The 12789-nt window shown below is 52.6% G+C and overlaps 1 protein-coding gene across 3 annotated transcripts in view; it reads right to left on the bottom strand.

Moving 5' to 3' along the window:
• The window catches only part of CFAP46 (cilia and flagella associated protein 46), an 88718-nt gene extending 79053 nt beyond the window's left edge, over positions 1-9665 (bottom strand). For 2 of the 3 annotated variants that reach the window (XM_045809411.2, XM_045809413.2), the window contains exons 1-9: positions 9566-9665; positions 9012-9136; positions 8677-8808; positions 8096-8160; positions 6607-6771; positions 5578-5701; positions 5021-5115; positions 4036-4146; positions 715-831 (exon numbers count right to left, since the gene is read on the bottom strand). In XM_045809411.2, coding sequence (XP_045665367.2) covers positions 715-831; positions 4036-4146; positions 5021-5115; positions 5578-5701; positions 6607-6771; positions 8096-8160; positions 8677-8808; positions 9012-9136; positions 9566-9614 — 983 coding nt within the window. In that variant the 5' untranslated portion in view covers positions 9615-9665. The remainder of the gene's footprint in view (positions 1-714; positions 832-4035; positions 4147-5020; positions 5116-5577; positions 5702-6606; positions 6772-8095; positions 8161-8676; positions 8809-9011; positions 9137-9565) is intronic. The other variant, XM_045809421.2, reaches the window with a different exon arrangement.
• Between the last annotated feature and the right edge of the window lie 3124 nt (positions 9666-12789).

Raw genomic sequence — 12789 nt, 5'->3', positions numbered from 1 at the left:
GAGCTGTGTCCGCTGGGCAAACTGCTCCTCCTCTGCCCTCGGGTGGGTACAAGTGCGGGGAAGGACGCAGGGACAACAGACCTGCACAGCAACTCAGAGCCACGGGGGTCACCGTCTGAATCATCAGAGAGTGCAGGCAACACAGAGAACAGACACGAATTTCCTGACTCAAAGCCTCTTCCTCCAACCACGGGACAAGCATCAAGGATATCACTCAGCCAGGTCTTTGCAGAAAGTGGCAGGCTGATGCTAACATCTATATGGACGTGCAAAGGACCCACGATGGCCGAAGCGACTTTGAAAACGAACAAGGCTAGAGGACTAGACTACCTGATCTTGAGACTTAATATAAAACTGTAGGAGTCCAGGTCTGATGTAGGACAGGCCCGGGTCCTCCGCCTTGACCCTGACATCCTGGACCAGGCACTTCTTTGTTGGGCATGGGAGACCCATCCTGCACACCCCAGTACCTTTAGCAGCACCCCCGGCTGCCAGCCACAAGATGCCAGGAGCAGCCCCCACGGCGGCCACCGGCACTCTCCAGACATGCCAAATGTTCCCCTGGGAGAAGCCGGTGCCCTTTCTGCCCTTGGCTAGCTAACCATCACAGTCTTACCCAGGACCCCAAATGGCTTGTCTGCTATAATAACTGAACTTGGTGTCGCCACCTCCCCTCCCTGCACTCCCACCATCCCCGCCCCCCTCTTCCTCCACCTGCTCAGTCCCTGGAGCTTCAAGGGCCCTGGCAGTCCTGACCTCCTGACATCCTGCCCCTCAGTGCTCCCTGAGCTCCGGCCACATGGAACCACTGTGCAGGTAAGAAGGGACAACCTGAAAACGCACAAATCACTGGGTTTTAGTCCTTTTTTTTTGTTTCAAACTAACAGAACATTTTTTTCCCACCCAGAATTTCCCACCCAGAAGCCCGGTTGGAGGGGTGTCAGCAGGGTCCCTCACTCAGAGTTGGGAGCCCAAGGCTCTTAGACAAGGAGGGACCTGAAAGCAAACAGCTGTGGCTGGCGGGACAGGTGGCCCAGCCAGCATAGGACACGCCCTCTCCTCCAGGCCCAAGGAACACCAAGCAAACGCAGACTGCACATGAGGCCAAGGAAACTTAACTGTCCCAGGGCAGAAGCTGCTGGGGTCAGCCCTTCTGCCCACACATGGTAAAAGCAGAAGTCCTTACAAAAGTAAAGCCACAGAGACACCGCAGGGGAAAGAACCATTTTCAAACCTGGAGGGTGGGAGGGCCTTGCTGGGCACATACGTAGAGGTGGGGGACACAAGGCCAAGGCTGGTTCATGGTTGGGGGGGCACACAAGTGGGGGTCAGGGTGTGCAGCCAGCTCTGAGCTGGGGCTGCACGGCCTGGACTTCTGGGGCACCGGGTCAGCCTTGACTCACAGGGCTGTTGGGCAAAGAATCCGCCATAGGCCAGGACTGACGGGAATAAATATGAGTTCGAATTATTCTTATATTAAATAAAACATTTCTGTACATCAAAAATTAATTTTAAAAACCAAAAAGGTACACAAACTGGGATAACTGATACATATACTGGAGCTGAAGGGCCCATATTTTAAATTAGAAAAAGCTTCTGCAAGTCAATAATGAAATGGTTTATACCCTACTTATAAAAAAATGGGCAAAGTAAGTGTATAGGAAACTAATAAAAGGAAAAAATGCCAGGAAACACAGGACAAAACAGCAGCAGTCAGAGGACAGGACAGGGTGAGAGCAACGGCATGCCCCTCTCCTCCGACTTGCTCCGAGATGATCGGAGAGGTCAGAGACGAGGGCCCTTACATGTGTGCTCTGTATGGCTTTTGCAGCATGTATCAAGCGCCCCAGAGTCCCACTTCTAGAAACTTCCCCTGGAGCTGCTCATGTCAGAAGTGAGAACCCCAAGGGAGGACCCAGTCGTAACAAGGGACGTTGGAGGGGACACTGTACACGTGCCTATGCGTGTGCGTGGGTTCTCATAACCGAAGTGCTCTGACTGACCGCCTAGAGGGCCTGAAAACCATGTGAAGAACTTAAGTGCAGAATATTTTGTGATGCGGAAACATGCTCACAATTTAAATGTGAAAAGTAGGTTAAAAACCTATGTGATAATAATGTTGAAAATATAGATTGATCTATTTTCAAACTTCTTATAATTATTGCATATTAAATTTGAAATAAGAAAAAAATGATGAAAATCATTTAAAGATTTATTTATTTTAGAGCAAGTGAGCACGGGGTGGGGGGGATAGGTAGGGGCAGAGGGAGAGAAAATCACAGACAGACTTTGCACTGAGCGCAGAGCCCGATCTCACAACCCTGAGATCATGACCTGAGCCGAAACCAAGAGTCAGATGCTTAACCAACTGTGCCACCCAGGCGCCCCAATGATGAAAATCATCTTAAAAATATGTATATACGCCATCCCTGGCCCATTCAATCTGTGTAAATTCAAGAGCCGTGGAGGAGTTCCTACAGGGAGTGACATGAACACGAGACATGTTGTGGCCCCTTTCGTCCAACCTACCACAGGTGGCTTCAAGATGCCCGGTGACCCTGCACCCTGGTGTTCATGGCCTGGGTGACCCCTTCCCTTTGAGTAACTCACTGCTAACCAACAGGAGACCTCAACCTTGGGCCTGATCAGATCCCAAACAATTCTGACTTCCCTTGTGCTAGTCAATTATCCCTCGCTGGCTTTGGTAAAGCACCTGCTTGTCGAGCTTCAGAAGTCACCACAGCCCTGCCAACACCTGGGTGGCAGCTGTGCCTGGACTCCCATCCCGCAGACCCCGGGAGCGAATCAACGTGCATCGTCACAAGCTGCTAGCTCTGTGGTAATTTATGACGCAATTGATCATACACCCCCTACGTGAGTTTTCTAAGGCGACTGTGATGGATTACCATCAACTAATTGGCTTAAACAATTGAAATTCCATCTCTTACAGTTCCAGAGACCAGATGACTAAAATCTAGGGCAAGAGCCTTCTTTGCTCTGCCAGCTTCTGATACTCGCCAGCAATCCTTGGTGCTCCTTGGCTTGCAGCCACCACTCCAATCTCTGCCTCTATCGTCACCTGGCCTTCTTCCCCATAGGCATCCGCATCCCAAATTTCCCTCTTCTTATAAGGACAAAAGTCACTCATTAGGGCCCATCCTAATCCAGGATGACCCATCTTAACTTGACGACATCTGCAAAAATCCTATTTCCAAATAAGATCATGTTCATAGGCAGCGAAGGTTGGAACTTGAATAGATCTTTCTGGGGAACATAGTTCCACCCATAACACCCTAAAATCAATGAATGAGTGACAGACTGAAAAAATATATCAATAATTATTATAGACAATGGCCAAAATGTTTCATGTGTTAGGAGTGCAGAGAAGTTGATGAGAAAATCATTGAGAACTCAAAAGATAAATTCTCGAAAGTGGTAGTTCCGAGGCCTGCACACATGGCTGAGCATTACACCTCACAGGTAACTGGAGGCGCACAGGTGGACACCAAAGCAGTAAGATAATCTCAGCCACCATGTTACCGGGGCGGCGGTGGTGTCTGTTCTTTTAAGTCAGCACCCATGAGAACAGGACAAAACAGCTGCTGGACTGGGAAGCACACTCATCATTTCTCTAGAAATAAACTAGAGGCTCCATTCTAGCTCATTCTGTCAGCCTCTGGCTCAGCTATCCATTCCTGGGAAGCCAGCACGCCTCCTAACAGCAAACGGCACCAGGGGAGGGAGGAAGGCACAGCACTGAAAACCTGAAGTGCTGAGGGCGGAGGACTCTGGCTGCTGAGATGTGACACTGCTACTCAGAAAGGTGTGAGAGGTTTTAATAACTGGAAAAGTACCTATGCTTAGAAGTTAAATTTGATTTAAAAAGTACAATATGTAGTTACATATCCCACATGCTCCCCAAACAGTACAAACCTCAAGACCAAAAAAAAGAATAGCAGAGTCTCCACAGTGGCTGAGGCTTGATCCAGTACAACGATTATGTAGATGTAAAAGTGGAAAAACACGGACACTTACTTTTCCTCTCTCACTGAAGGGAAGCGCTGGTGATTATAATTACTTAAATGTTTATAGGCCTTCTTCAGAATTGTGTTCACATCTTCAGGAAACTCATTTTTATCCAATTTTCTAGAATTTATTCAAACATTAAATAACCAAAATATCATGTCAGATTTGTTCAAATTACCCTAAAAGAAACTCCAGGTCTATGAATCTGTGTTTCTCACTGAACAGAAGGCCTAAAAAATCCCTCCTTCTTCCTTCCTTCAGTCTCCAAGGTGACTTCTCACGCTGCCTTACTGTCCTCACTCCCAGAGCAGGCTCTTTCTCCCTGTACAGCCCCTCTGCCAGAACCAGACCCATAGGACGGCAACCTTGTAGGCTGGCTTGGCCTGTCATACCTCCCCTGCTCAGGACCCTGGGCAGCAAACTGCCTCCCTCTGGACAGCTTCCCTCTACTCACACACACTGGACCTCTTTACTGCCCTCCCCTCACACTCTCTGATCTCCTCATGCCTTCTCCTTACACACACTGATCTCACTGCCCTCACCTCACACAGTGGCTCTCCTCACTGCCCTTTCTTCTCACACAGTGGCTCTCCAGGCTCCTAATTCCCTCTTGCCACTTTAGCAGGTGTCTGCCTGCATACAGTTCCATTCTTCCTTCACTTTCAACCACTACTGTCAGAGTGTTACCCAAATTGGCTACTCTTGTTTTACTCAATGTCAAGGTCAAATGTCAAGCCTCATCTGGAAGGGCCTATCAGACAGATCTCACCCAGCCTGTGACTCCCCTCCTAAACCAGCCTCCTCCGTAGAAGCTACACTCACCCACTGGCAGCCTCTCTGGCTGCTTCTAAGTAAAGGGAGGCAAGGCGGAGTCCCGTCCTCTGGGCCCCGGCCTCTCCCTGCTGTTCCAGCCTCACTCACCCCTGGCACAGCCGTATCCCTCTACATGGCACAGAGACCCTGAGTCAGCACCTAAAACTCCTAAACCACTCACGCTTTTAGCATATTAATGTGGTAAGTGACGGCCAGGCTAACGGAGGTCTTCTTTTCTTCCTGTAACTGAAGCTCGTCCAGTAATTCATGTCGCACCTGTTATAAAGTGGAACAGTACTGTGAGTTGATTTAAACAAATAACTTAGCTAGAAATCCAGGTATTAGTTATTTACAATTACTCCTCCTTTAAAATTAGTGTTTGTGATGAACAAGCGTCTCTTCAGTAACTACATTGTATACTCCGTTTTCATACAGAAGCTCGGTTGATTTTCTACACGCGGCAGGTGGTGGATGACGCGGTCCCTCATACACATTGTAGGGCGTATGATTACTTTACCTTAACAGATTTTCTGCTAGCCTTAATTCAGTGCTGTCACAAGTGAAATACTCAGAGACCACAATGAAGGCAGACGATGTTTTATTCCGTCAATGTGTGCACGATGCATGTACGCTTTTGTGTCTCTCAGTGGATGGACTTGGCTGTTTTTACACACAGTTCTCCAAAACTGACATTTAAGAAAATTACTTCTACCTACATTTTTCAATATGCCAACTTACCATAACAGAAAACATGTGTCGATATTTCTGTGGCACATTAGCTTTTATAAATGGTGCTGCAGTGACACAAAATTTTGCGGCCTCTTCCTTCCTTCCAGCTTGTAGATAACAGTCCAGAAGCTCCCTGGATCATATTAAAATACTGGATATGAAAACCTGATGAAATCATTCTCTGCTGCAAATGTCTAATAACCAGGTTATTATGCATTCATTATGTTTCACGAACTTCAGAAAGATACACGGATCAGCCAGCTCCTTACCCCACACCCGCAGCGCGTGGCTCAGCAGGGACTGCGGGCAGGGGCTGAGCAAGCTATGCTGCTCCTGGCAGGAGGGAAAGGAAATGTCTGCACTGTAACTACCTCAAACATTTAAAATAGCATTTGTAAGAAAGATTGTATTTATACTTATTTTCTGTTAAAAGCTCCCCAAGTAGCCATAAAGCAGGTGAAGAAAGCCTACAGATTCTGGATTCCAACTTCAGGGCAGATCCTCTGGGTCCTCCTTGCAGACACGCACCCAGTCGCTAGCCTGCATGTGGGGCCCCCCAAAGACAGGAAGAGCCCGGCTGATTGCCTTCCGGTCCACCCAGCACAAGGATCATACGCTAACATCTCTCGCTGTGGCTTCTCAGGGCTGTCTCTATGGTGATGCACGAGGTGCATGCTTCCCTAAACAGGGCCATTCTGGCTGAGTTTTCTGTTGCTAAAATGTCTACATTAACAACTTACTGAACTAAGTTGAAACCACAAGCCAGGATTATGACACAAGCTCACATTTCCTGTGTTTTGAGTCTAAACACTCATCTTGTTGTAACACCCATGTGATCACGACATAGTGATTTCATCTATAGACCTCATCAGACAAAACACACAAAAAACCTAATTCTAACTATGGAGTAGGAAGCGATGACATCCACACCCTGCAGTGTAAGATCAGCATCCCCATGGGAGCAGGCAGGAGGGGAAGGAGGTCAGAGGCTGCCAAGTGTGGTTGGTTAGGGACTCGTGGCAGGACGCTTCAACTCACAGCATCAGCTCTGCCCGCCACTCCTTGTCCTCTTCCTCAGTCTGATTTAACACGTTGACGATTTGGGAGAGGCTGGAGATCAGATGGTGATGATACCCTGGCTTGAGAAATGGCCTCACCATTTGCCAGTAGAGGACCGATGCGTTATACACCAGGAAGTAATACCTGCAGCACGAGCAGAGGAAGTCTGAGACTAGGTCCCGAGCCCGTCAGCAGCCTGTCCGGAGCCTGTCCCCAGTCCCCGAGTCCCCTCCAGAGCCTGTCCCGAGCCCCCTCAGGCAGGAGCCTCGAGTCCTCTGTCTCCAGTAGATGGCAGCAGCACCATCGGAGCCGCTCGGAGCCGCTCCGACCCGACCCGCCCCGCCTACGCACAAGTTCAACCCCAGCCATGGTGACCCAGCCACATGACTCCTGAGTCCAGACTAGAGATCCCTTCACCCATTCAGTCATTCCAAAAGTGATCAGCTCCCTGTGAAAATACACCAGTCAGCAAGGTCTCCTTTGGTTCCCAAGAGATAGACAAGAACAGGCAAGTGCAGGGGGAATCAAGGAAGGCTTCCCAGAGGAAGTAACATCCTGCTGAGACCTGAAATGTGACGAGCACTCAGCCAGAGAGCAGTGCAGGGAAAGGGTCTGGCAGGCAAAAATAAATAAATAAATAAATAAATAAATAAATAAATAAATAAATGGGGGAGAGCAGAATCTTTGGGGAACGGAGTCCTCATGCCTGCACATGAAGTGCAAAGTGGGACAGGAGGAGGGGTGAGGAGCGGAGCAGGGACACCCCTCAGAAGGTGGGCTTTTCCCCGAGGGCTGGAAGGAGTCACTGGAGGAATATGAGTAAGGGCATCCCGGGGCCAATTTGCCTTTCTTGCTCCAGGCCTCTCTGAGAGGCCAGCTCTGCCTTGTAAGACCCCAGGTGCCTGGGCAGGAGGCTCTCAACAGCCCTGGTCAGGAGACCGAATGAGTGGATCAGGATTTACACCTCGATCTCCTTTAAATGGTGTATCCTACTTAAAGAGGTTGTATTAATACCACTTTGTGTGCAAACTTCACAGCTTCAATAATATTTCTTCTTGATGAAGGAAACATTAAGTAGAAAACTGTGCAGCTGAATCTGTGTGGACATGAGGCCTCGGCCTGGGCAATCTGCCAGAGGGATAGAGGCACGTGGGGGCAGGGGAGGGAGGGAGCCTGATGCTGAACCCTCAGAGAGGCCCAGAAAGTAAGGGGCCATGAAGACCGACCAAAGAAGTTCCTGCAGAGAAAGCAGACAAAAGCCCATGTGCAGATCACAGAAACCGCAGGCCAGACAAATGGATGAGGCTAAGGGAATGGGGTGTGTATGCGGCCCAGCTGCACACGTTAGAGCAGCCGCAAGGACACAACAAGGACAACCCCCGGTCTAAACAGGTAGAACCGCTTGCTAAATCCCGGCTCTGTACCTTTTACGAGAGCCCCGTAAGGCGTGCGGCCCTGCTCCGCCTACCTGGGCTCTCCTTTCGCAAAGTTGATCGCTTTCATATACTGAGTAACACAATTTTCAAATTCCTCCTAAAACAACATAAAAAATGCACAATCACATTGAATTTGCCACTGAACCACCAATCATCGCTCGCGGTCACTTCCGTGGACAGTAAGCCACACTGAGGACTGGCCTGGGAGCCCATGCGTAAGCAGCAGCAGCCGGGGCACCTGGGGAGTTCTCAGGCACACGGGCCAGGCTCAAGGGCGGCTGTCGTGGGCACAGCCAGGGCAGCAGGAGGCAGAGGCCGAAGGTCAAGCAAGAGCTTAGAGGAAAAGCATAAGCAGGAAACACGGCCGGTGTCCCGTCACCGACCTTTGCATAAAGAGTACTTTAGGATTTGTCTAGCCTGACACGATTTTGGAAGCAGGGTGAGACTGTAACTCTTCTGACATAAGATGTAAAATCGTGAGGAGAATCAAGGCACCCCGGGGAAAACCCAGAGTGGGACGCACCGTTAGGTATTCATTTAGGAATGGCGAACTAGCACGGCTGTGTGTCCCAACCAAACATTAGGGTTGTGCCCGCGAAGCCTTCCCCCTCACCAGGTTTTCGGCGGACTTGGGGGCACAGAGCTGGGCCCTGCACAGGTGCGCTCGGCCCAGGAACTGGGTGACTGGCCCCTTCACCTTGAAGTACATCTGGACGCAGTCGTCGCTCATCTCGGGGTGCCCCATCTGCAAGACACCGCCGCCGCCGCCGTGAGCCGCCCCGGAAGGACGCCTGCGGACGGTGCGCAGGGCAGCGGCTCTAACAACAGCCCCGAGGACAGCAGATCCAGCAGCTTCCTCCCGGGACCACCCCCCACCCCGGTGCTACTCCCCTCTCCAGCTCCACCTCCTGCCCCCAGAGACCTTCCGAGGACTCCCGGACTCAGTACCTTCAGGGCCTGTTCTGCACACAAAACAAACAGGTCGGGGCTGAAGCTTTCCATGGGGTCAAACTCTGATTTGCCCAGGTTGGCCGACTTAATCAGCTCATAAGCCCTCCTCAGGGAGGCGTCATCTACCAGGACGACAGTGGAGAAAGGTCTGGTCTGCAGATAGCCTGCGTGCCATCACTATGCACGGGGGCGGGGGGGGGGGACGGCCGGGTGTCCCCCCGCTCCCACCACCGAGGACCGGCCTCCACCCCGCGCCACGGCGTCCACCCCCGCGGCTGCGCCCCCTCCCCAGCCTCCAGCAGGCCCGAGCCCCCGCACAGTGGGGGCAGGGATCCTGAGCAACCTTGGAGGATGACAACGCGGGGGTCGCGGAGGTCCTACGGGGGCGAGGGGCATAGGTTCCGGGACCTCCCCAAGATGGGAATCCCGAGTGCGGCGGGACCCGGCCGCCCCAGGTGAGGGGTCTGATGGGTCGGCCGTGTAGCCTCCCCGGGGGCAGGGTACTGCCGGGTTCCGGGTCCCTGCGGCTGGGGGTCGGGGCCCCAGCCCACCCTGCTGGCTCTGGGCGCGGGCCAGCTCCTGCGTGATAACCAGGTCCATGGCGCCGGGACCGAGGGCGGTTGGCTTTCTCCCGCTAGCCCAGAGTGGGTGGTTGCCTAGCGACCGAGGGGGACGCCCGCCGGTCCTACGGGTCGGCGACTGGGCCACACTAGTCCGGAGGCGAACCGCCGCCAGGGGATCACCCTGTGCTCGTTCCTCCCGCCCTTCCGGCACAAGGACGTGGGGGCGCGGGGCGCGGGGCGTGGCCCCGGGGCAAGGGAAGTGGAGCGAGGGCAGGGCGCGCTCCCGTCGGGGTCGTGCCCACGCTGGCCCGGGCGCCCCCACTCGCACCAGCCTCAGCCCACCCCCGGGGTGATGCTCCGGCCCAGCAGCCCCCTCGTCCCCGCCCGCAGCCCCCCCCCCCCCCCCGGTCAAGGATGCCCCTGGATCTGGCCCTGACTTCCGAAACATATTCCTGCCTGCCTTAACTCATTCACTCGGGCATTCATTCATTCATTCATTCGTGCATCCTGCAGACCGAGGATCCCACGGACAGTTGTTCGCCCCTGCCTGAGCCGGGGCTGAGCGCGCCTGGAAACGCAGCGGGTGCAGGGGCCGCTGCGTGCGCAGAGGACGTCAGGCAAACAGTGATTGCGTGTCTAGGGGTCCAAAATCGTGTCAGGCTAGACAAACCCGACAGCTTCGCGCAAGCACGGGAAGGGCAAGCTGAGATTTGCAAGAGGAGAGGAGGCTCCCCACAAAGGCGGGAGGACAGCACCTGCGCAGGGCCAGAGGAGGGAGGGGCGCCCGCAAGGGCGCGTGGGCGGGGCTGCGGGGGGGCTGGGGGGCCAGCGCTCCGGCCAGGGCGGGGTCCCCCTCGTCCAAGGGCGCTGGACACGGTGAGCCCAGGTCTCGGCATCTTCTGAGGGTGCCAGGTGGAGACTGGTTTGGAGAGGGTGAAGCTGAAGAGGCCGCGGGCTCACACCGAGGGCAGGAAGGGAGAGCGTGTCTGGGTGACAGGTGTGGGGCCAAAGAAGGCCAAGAGGCCACAGCCCTGGGGCTTACACACAAGGCTGGTTGGGGTACGCCCCGGCATGGGGAGCTCCAGGAGAGGGCTGGACAGGTGGCAGCTCTGGAGCAGGTGCTGGGTGTCCTGTCCCAGCATGCGTTATGCCGAGGTCCGCAGAGCTCATCTTTGCAGGAAGGCTCTGGGCTGGAGATGCAGGTCTGCTCACAGCTCCCACATGCTGGTGTGTGATGAGTACAGCAGGGGTGGAGCGGGCTGGAGACCAGCAGCCTTGGACACCTCTTGGCCAGGAGCAGCAGGAAGAGCTGCGGGTGGGGGCAGAGAGGTGGAAAGGAAGCCGGGCGGAGTCACAGGGAGCCAAGGGAAGGGTGTTGGGGGAGGGGTCAGTTACGTTAAATGCGGCCAAGATGCCAGTAAGATGAGCACTGAGAAACAGCGTTGGGATTAGCAAGGTGGAGGCTGTGAATAGCCATTTCCCTGAATGGGGGGGGCACAGAGTGCTGGAGGGGTGGGAGAGTGAGTGGGGTCTGGAGTAGAGACAAAGAGAGGTGCACAACTTTTTCAAGAAATTTGGCTTCCCATGGAGTGGAAAGAGACGAGGCTGGGACTTTGTCATCTGAGGAGGGATATTTCTAAAGGAATAAGACAACTGAGCCCTTTTAAAGTTGGTGGGTTTTTATTGGCTAATGTGATGGCATCTACAAAAACAGGCAACTGCTAAGAAGTGAATTTAGCAAGGAGCAGGGTACAGCATCAGTATGTGAATATTGACTGTATCTGTAAACACCAGCAACGAACAGAAAAGGACAGAAACACGCGTTTTAGAATTGCGTCAGAAACAAAGCCCCGTGGAATAAATTTAACGGAAAATGTGTGCTGTGGCCGCACTAACTCTACAAACATGATGGAGAGAGGGTCGCGGTGGGAGTGGGAAGACTCGGACTTGTGAGACATCCTTTCCCTCCAATACGCTTCTCACTCAGCGCAATCCCAGGCACAGCAGACCTTTTTCTGGAAATCGAGAGCTGACCTTAACATGTCCATGGATATCCACAAAGGACCTAGAGTGGCCAAGACTACCGTGAGGGAGAAGAGCAGCGTTGGGGGACTCACACTCCTTCATTTCAAGACTGACAGTGAGGTTGCGGCAGTAGGGAAGACGGTGTAGACCAGCGGAGCGGAACAGAGTTCAGAACCAGATCCCACGTCCAGAGTTCACTGATTCGGCCAGATGCGCTGATTCAATGGGGAAAAGGACGGTCTTTTCCACAGTGGTGCCAGAACATGGGGGGGGGGGCATGGGGACACCCAGCCCCGCACCACGCAGGGCGGCCCTCATTAGAGCCAGGTCCCAGGCTTAGAAGGGTGTGTAAGAGTGAAAGAAGATACCACAGCATCTTGGGGCGCCTGGGTGGCGCAGTCGTTAAGCGTCTGCCTTCGGCTCAGGGCGTGATCCCGGTGTTATGGGATCGAGCCCCACGTCAGGCTCCTCCCCTATGAGCCTGCTTCTTCCTCTCCCACTCCCCCTGCTTGTGTTCCCTCTCTTGCTGGCTGTCTCTATCTCTGTCAAATAAATAAATAAAATCTTTAAAAAAAAAAAGAAAATGAACAGGTTGGAAGAAAATATTCGCAATAAATATACCTGACACGGAAATTGTACCCAGGCTATATTTTTAAAAGCCAGTAAATCAATAAGGAAAGCCAAGCAACACACAAAAAATTGGGCAGAAGACGTGAATAGACTCTGAACAGTAGAAGATCTAAGATTAACAAGTAAGCACATAAAAAGGCACGCGGCATCCTGAGTAATCAGGGAAACACAAATTTTTTTTTTTAAAGATTTTATTTATTTATGTGACAGAGAGACAGCCAGCGAGAGACGGAACACAGCAGGGGGAGTGGGAGAGGACGAAGCAGGCTCATAGTGGAGGAGCCTAATGTGGGACTCGATCCCGAAACGCCAGGATCACGCCCTGAGCGGAAGGCAGACGCTTTCATGACTGCGCTACCCAGGCGCCCCCAGGGAAACACAAATTTAAATCAAAATGAGATTTTGTTGTAGACCCACAAGAATTGCTGAAATTAAAGAGAGTGACGTGATGAATATCGGTGAGGCCAGTGGGGATGAAAAATGGTACCATCACTAAGAAACAAAGTTTTTAATAAAGTTAATCAAGCTGGTACCCTATAGCCCCACATCCTACTTTT

Source organism: Ursus americanus, chromosome 6, assembly GCF_024610735.1.
Source record: "Ursus americanus isolate L20-20 chromosome 6, mUrsAme1.1.p, whole genome shotgun sequence".
Lineage (NCBI taxonomy): Eukaryota > Metazoa > Chordata > Mammalia > Carnivora > Ursidae > Ursus > Ursus americanus.
This window is presented reverse-complemented; position numbering and strand designations above follow the sequence as displayed.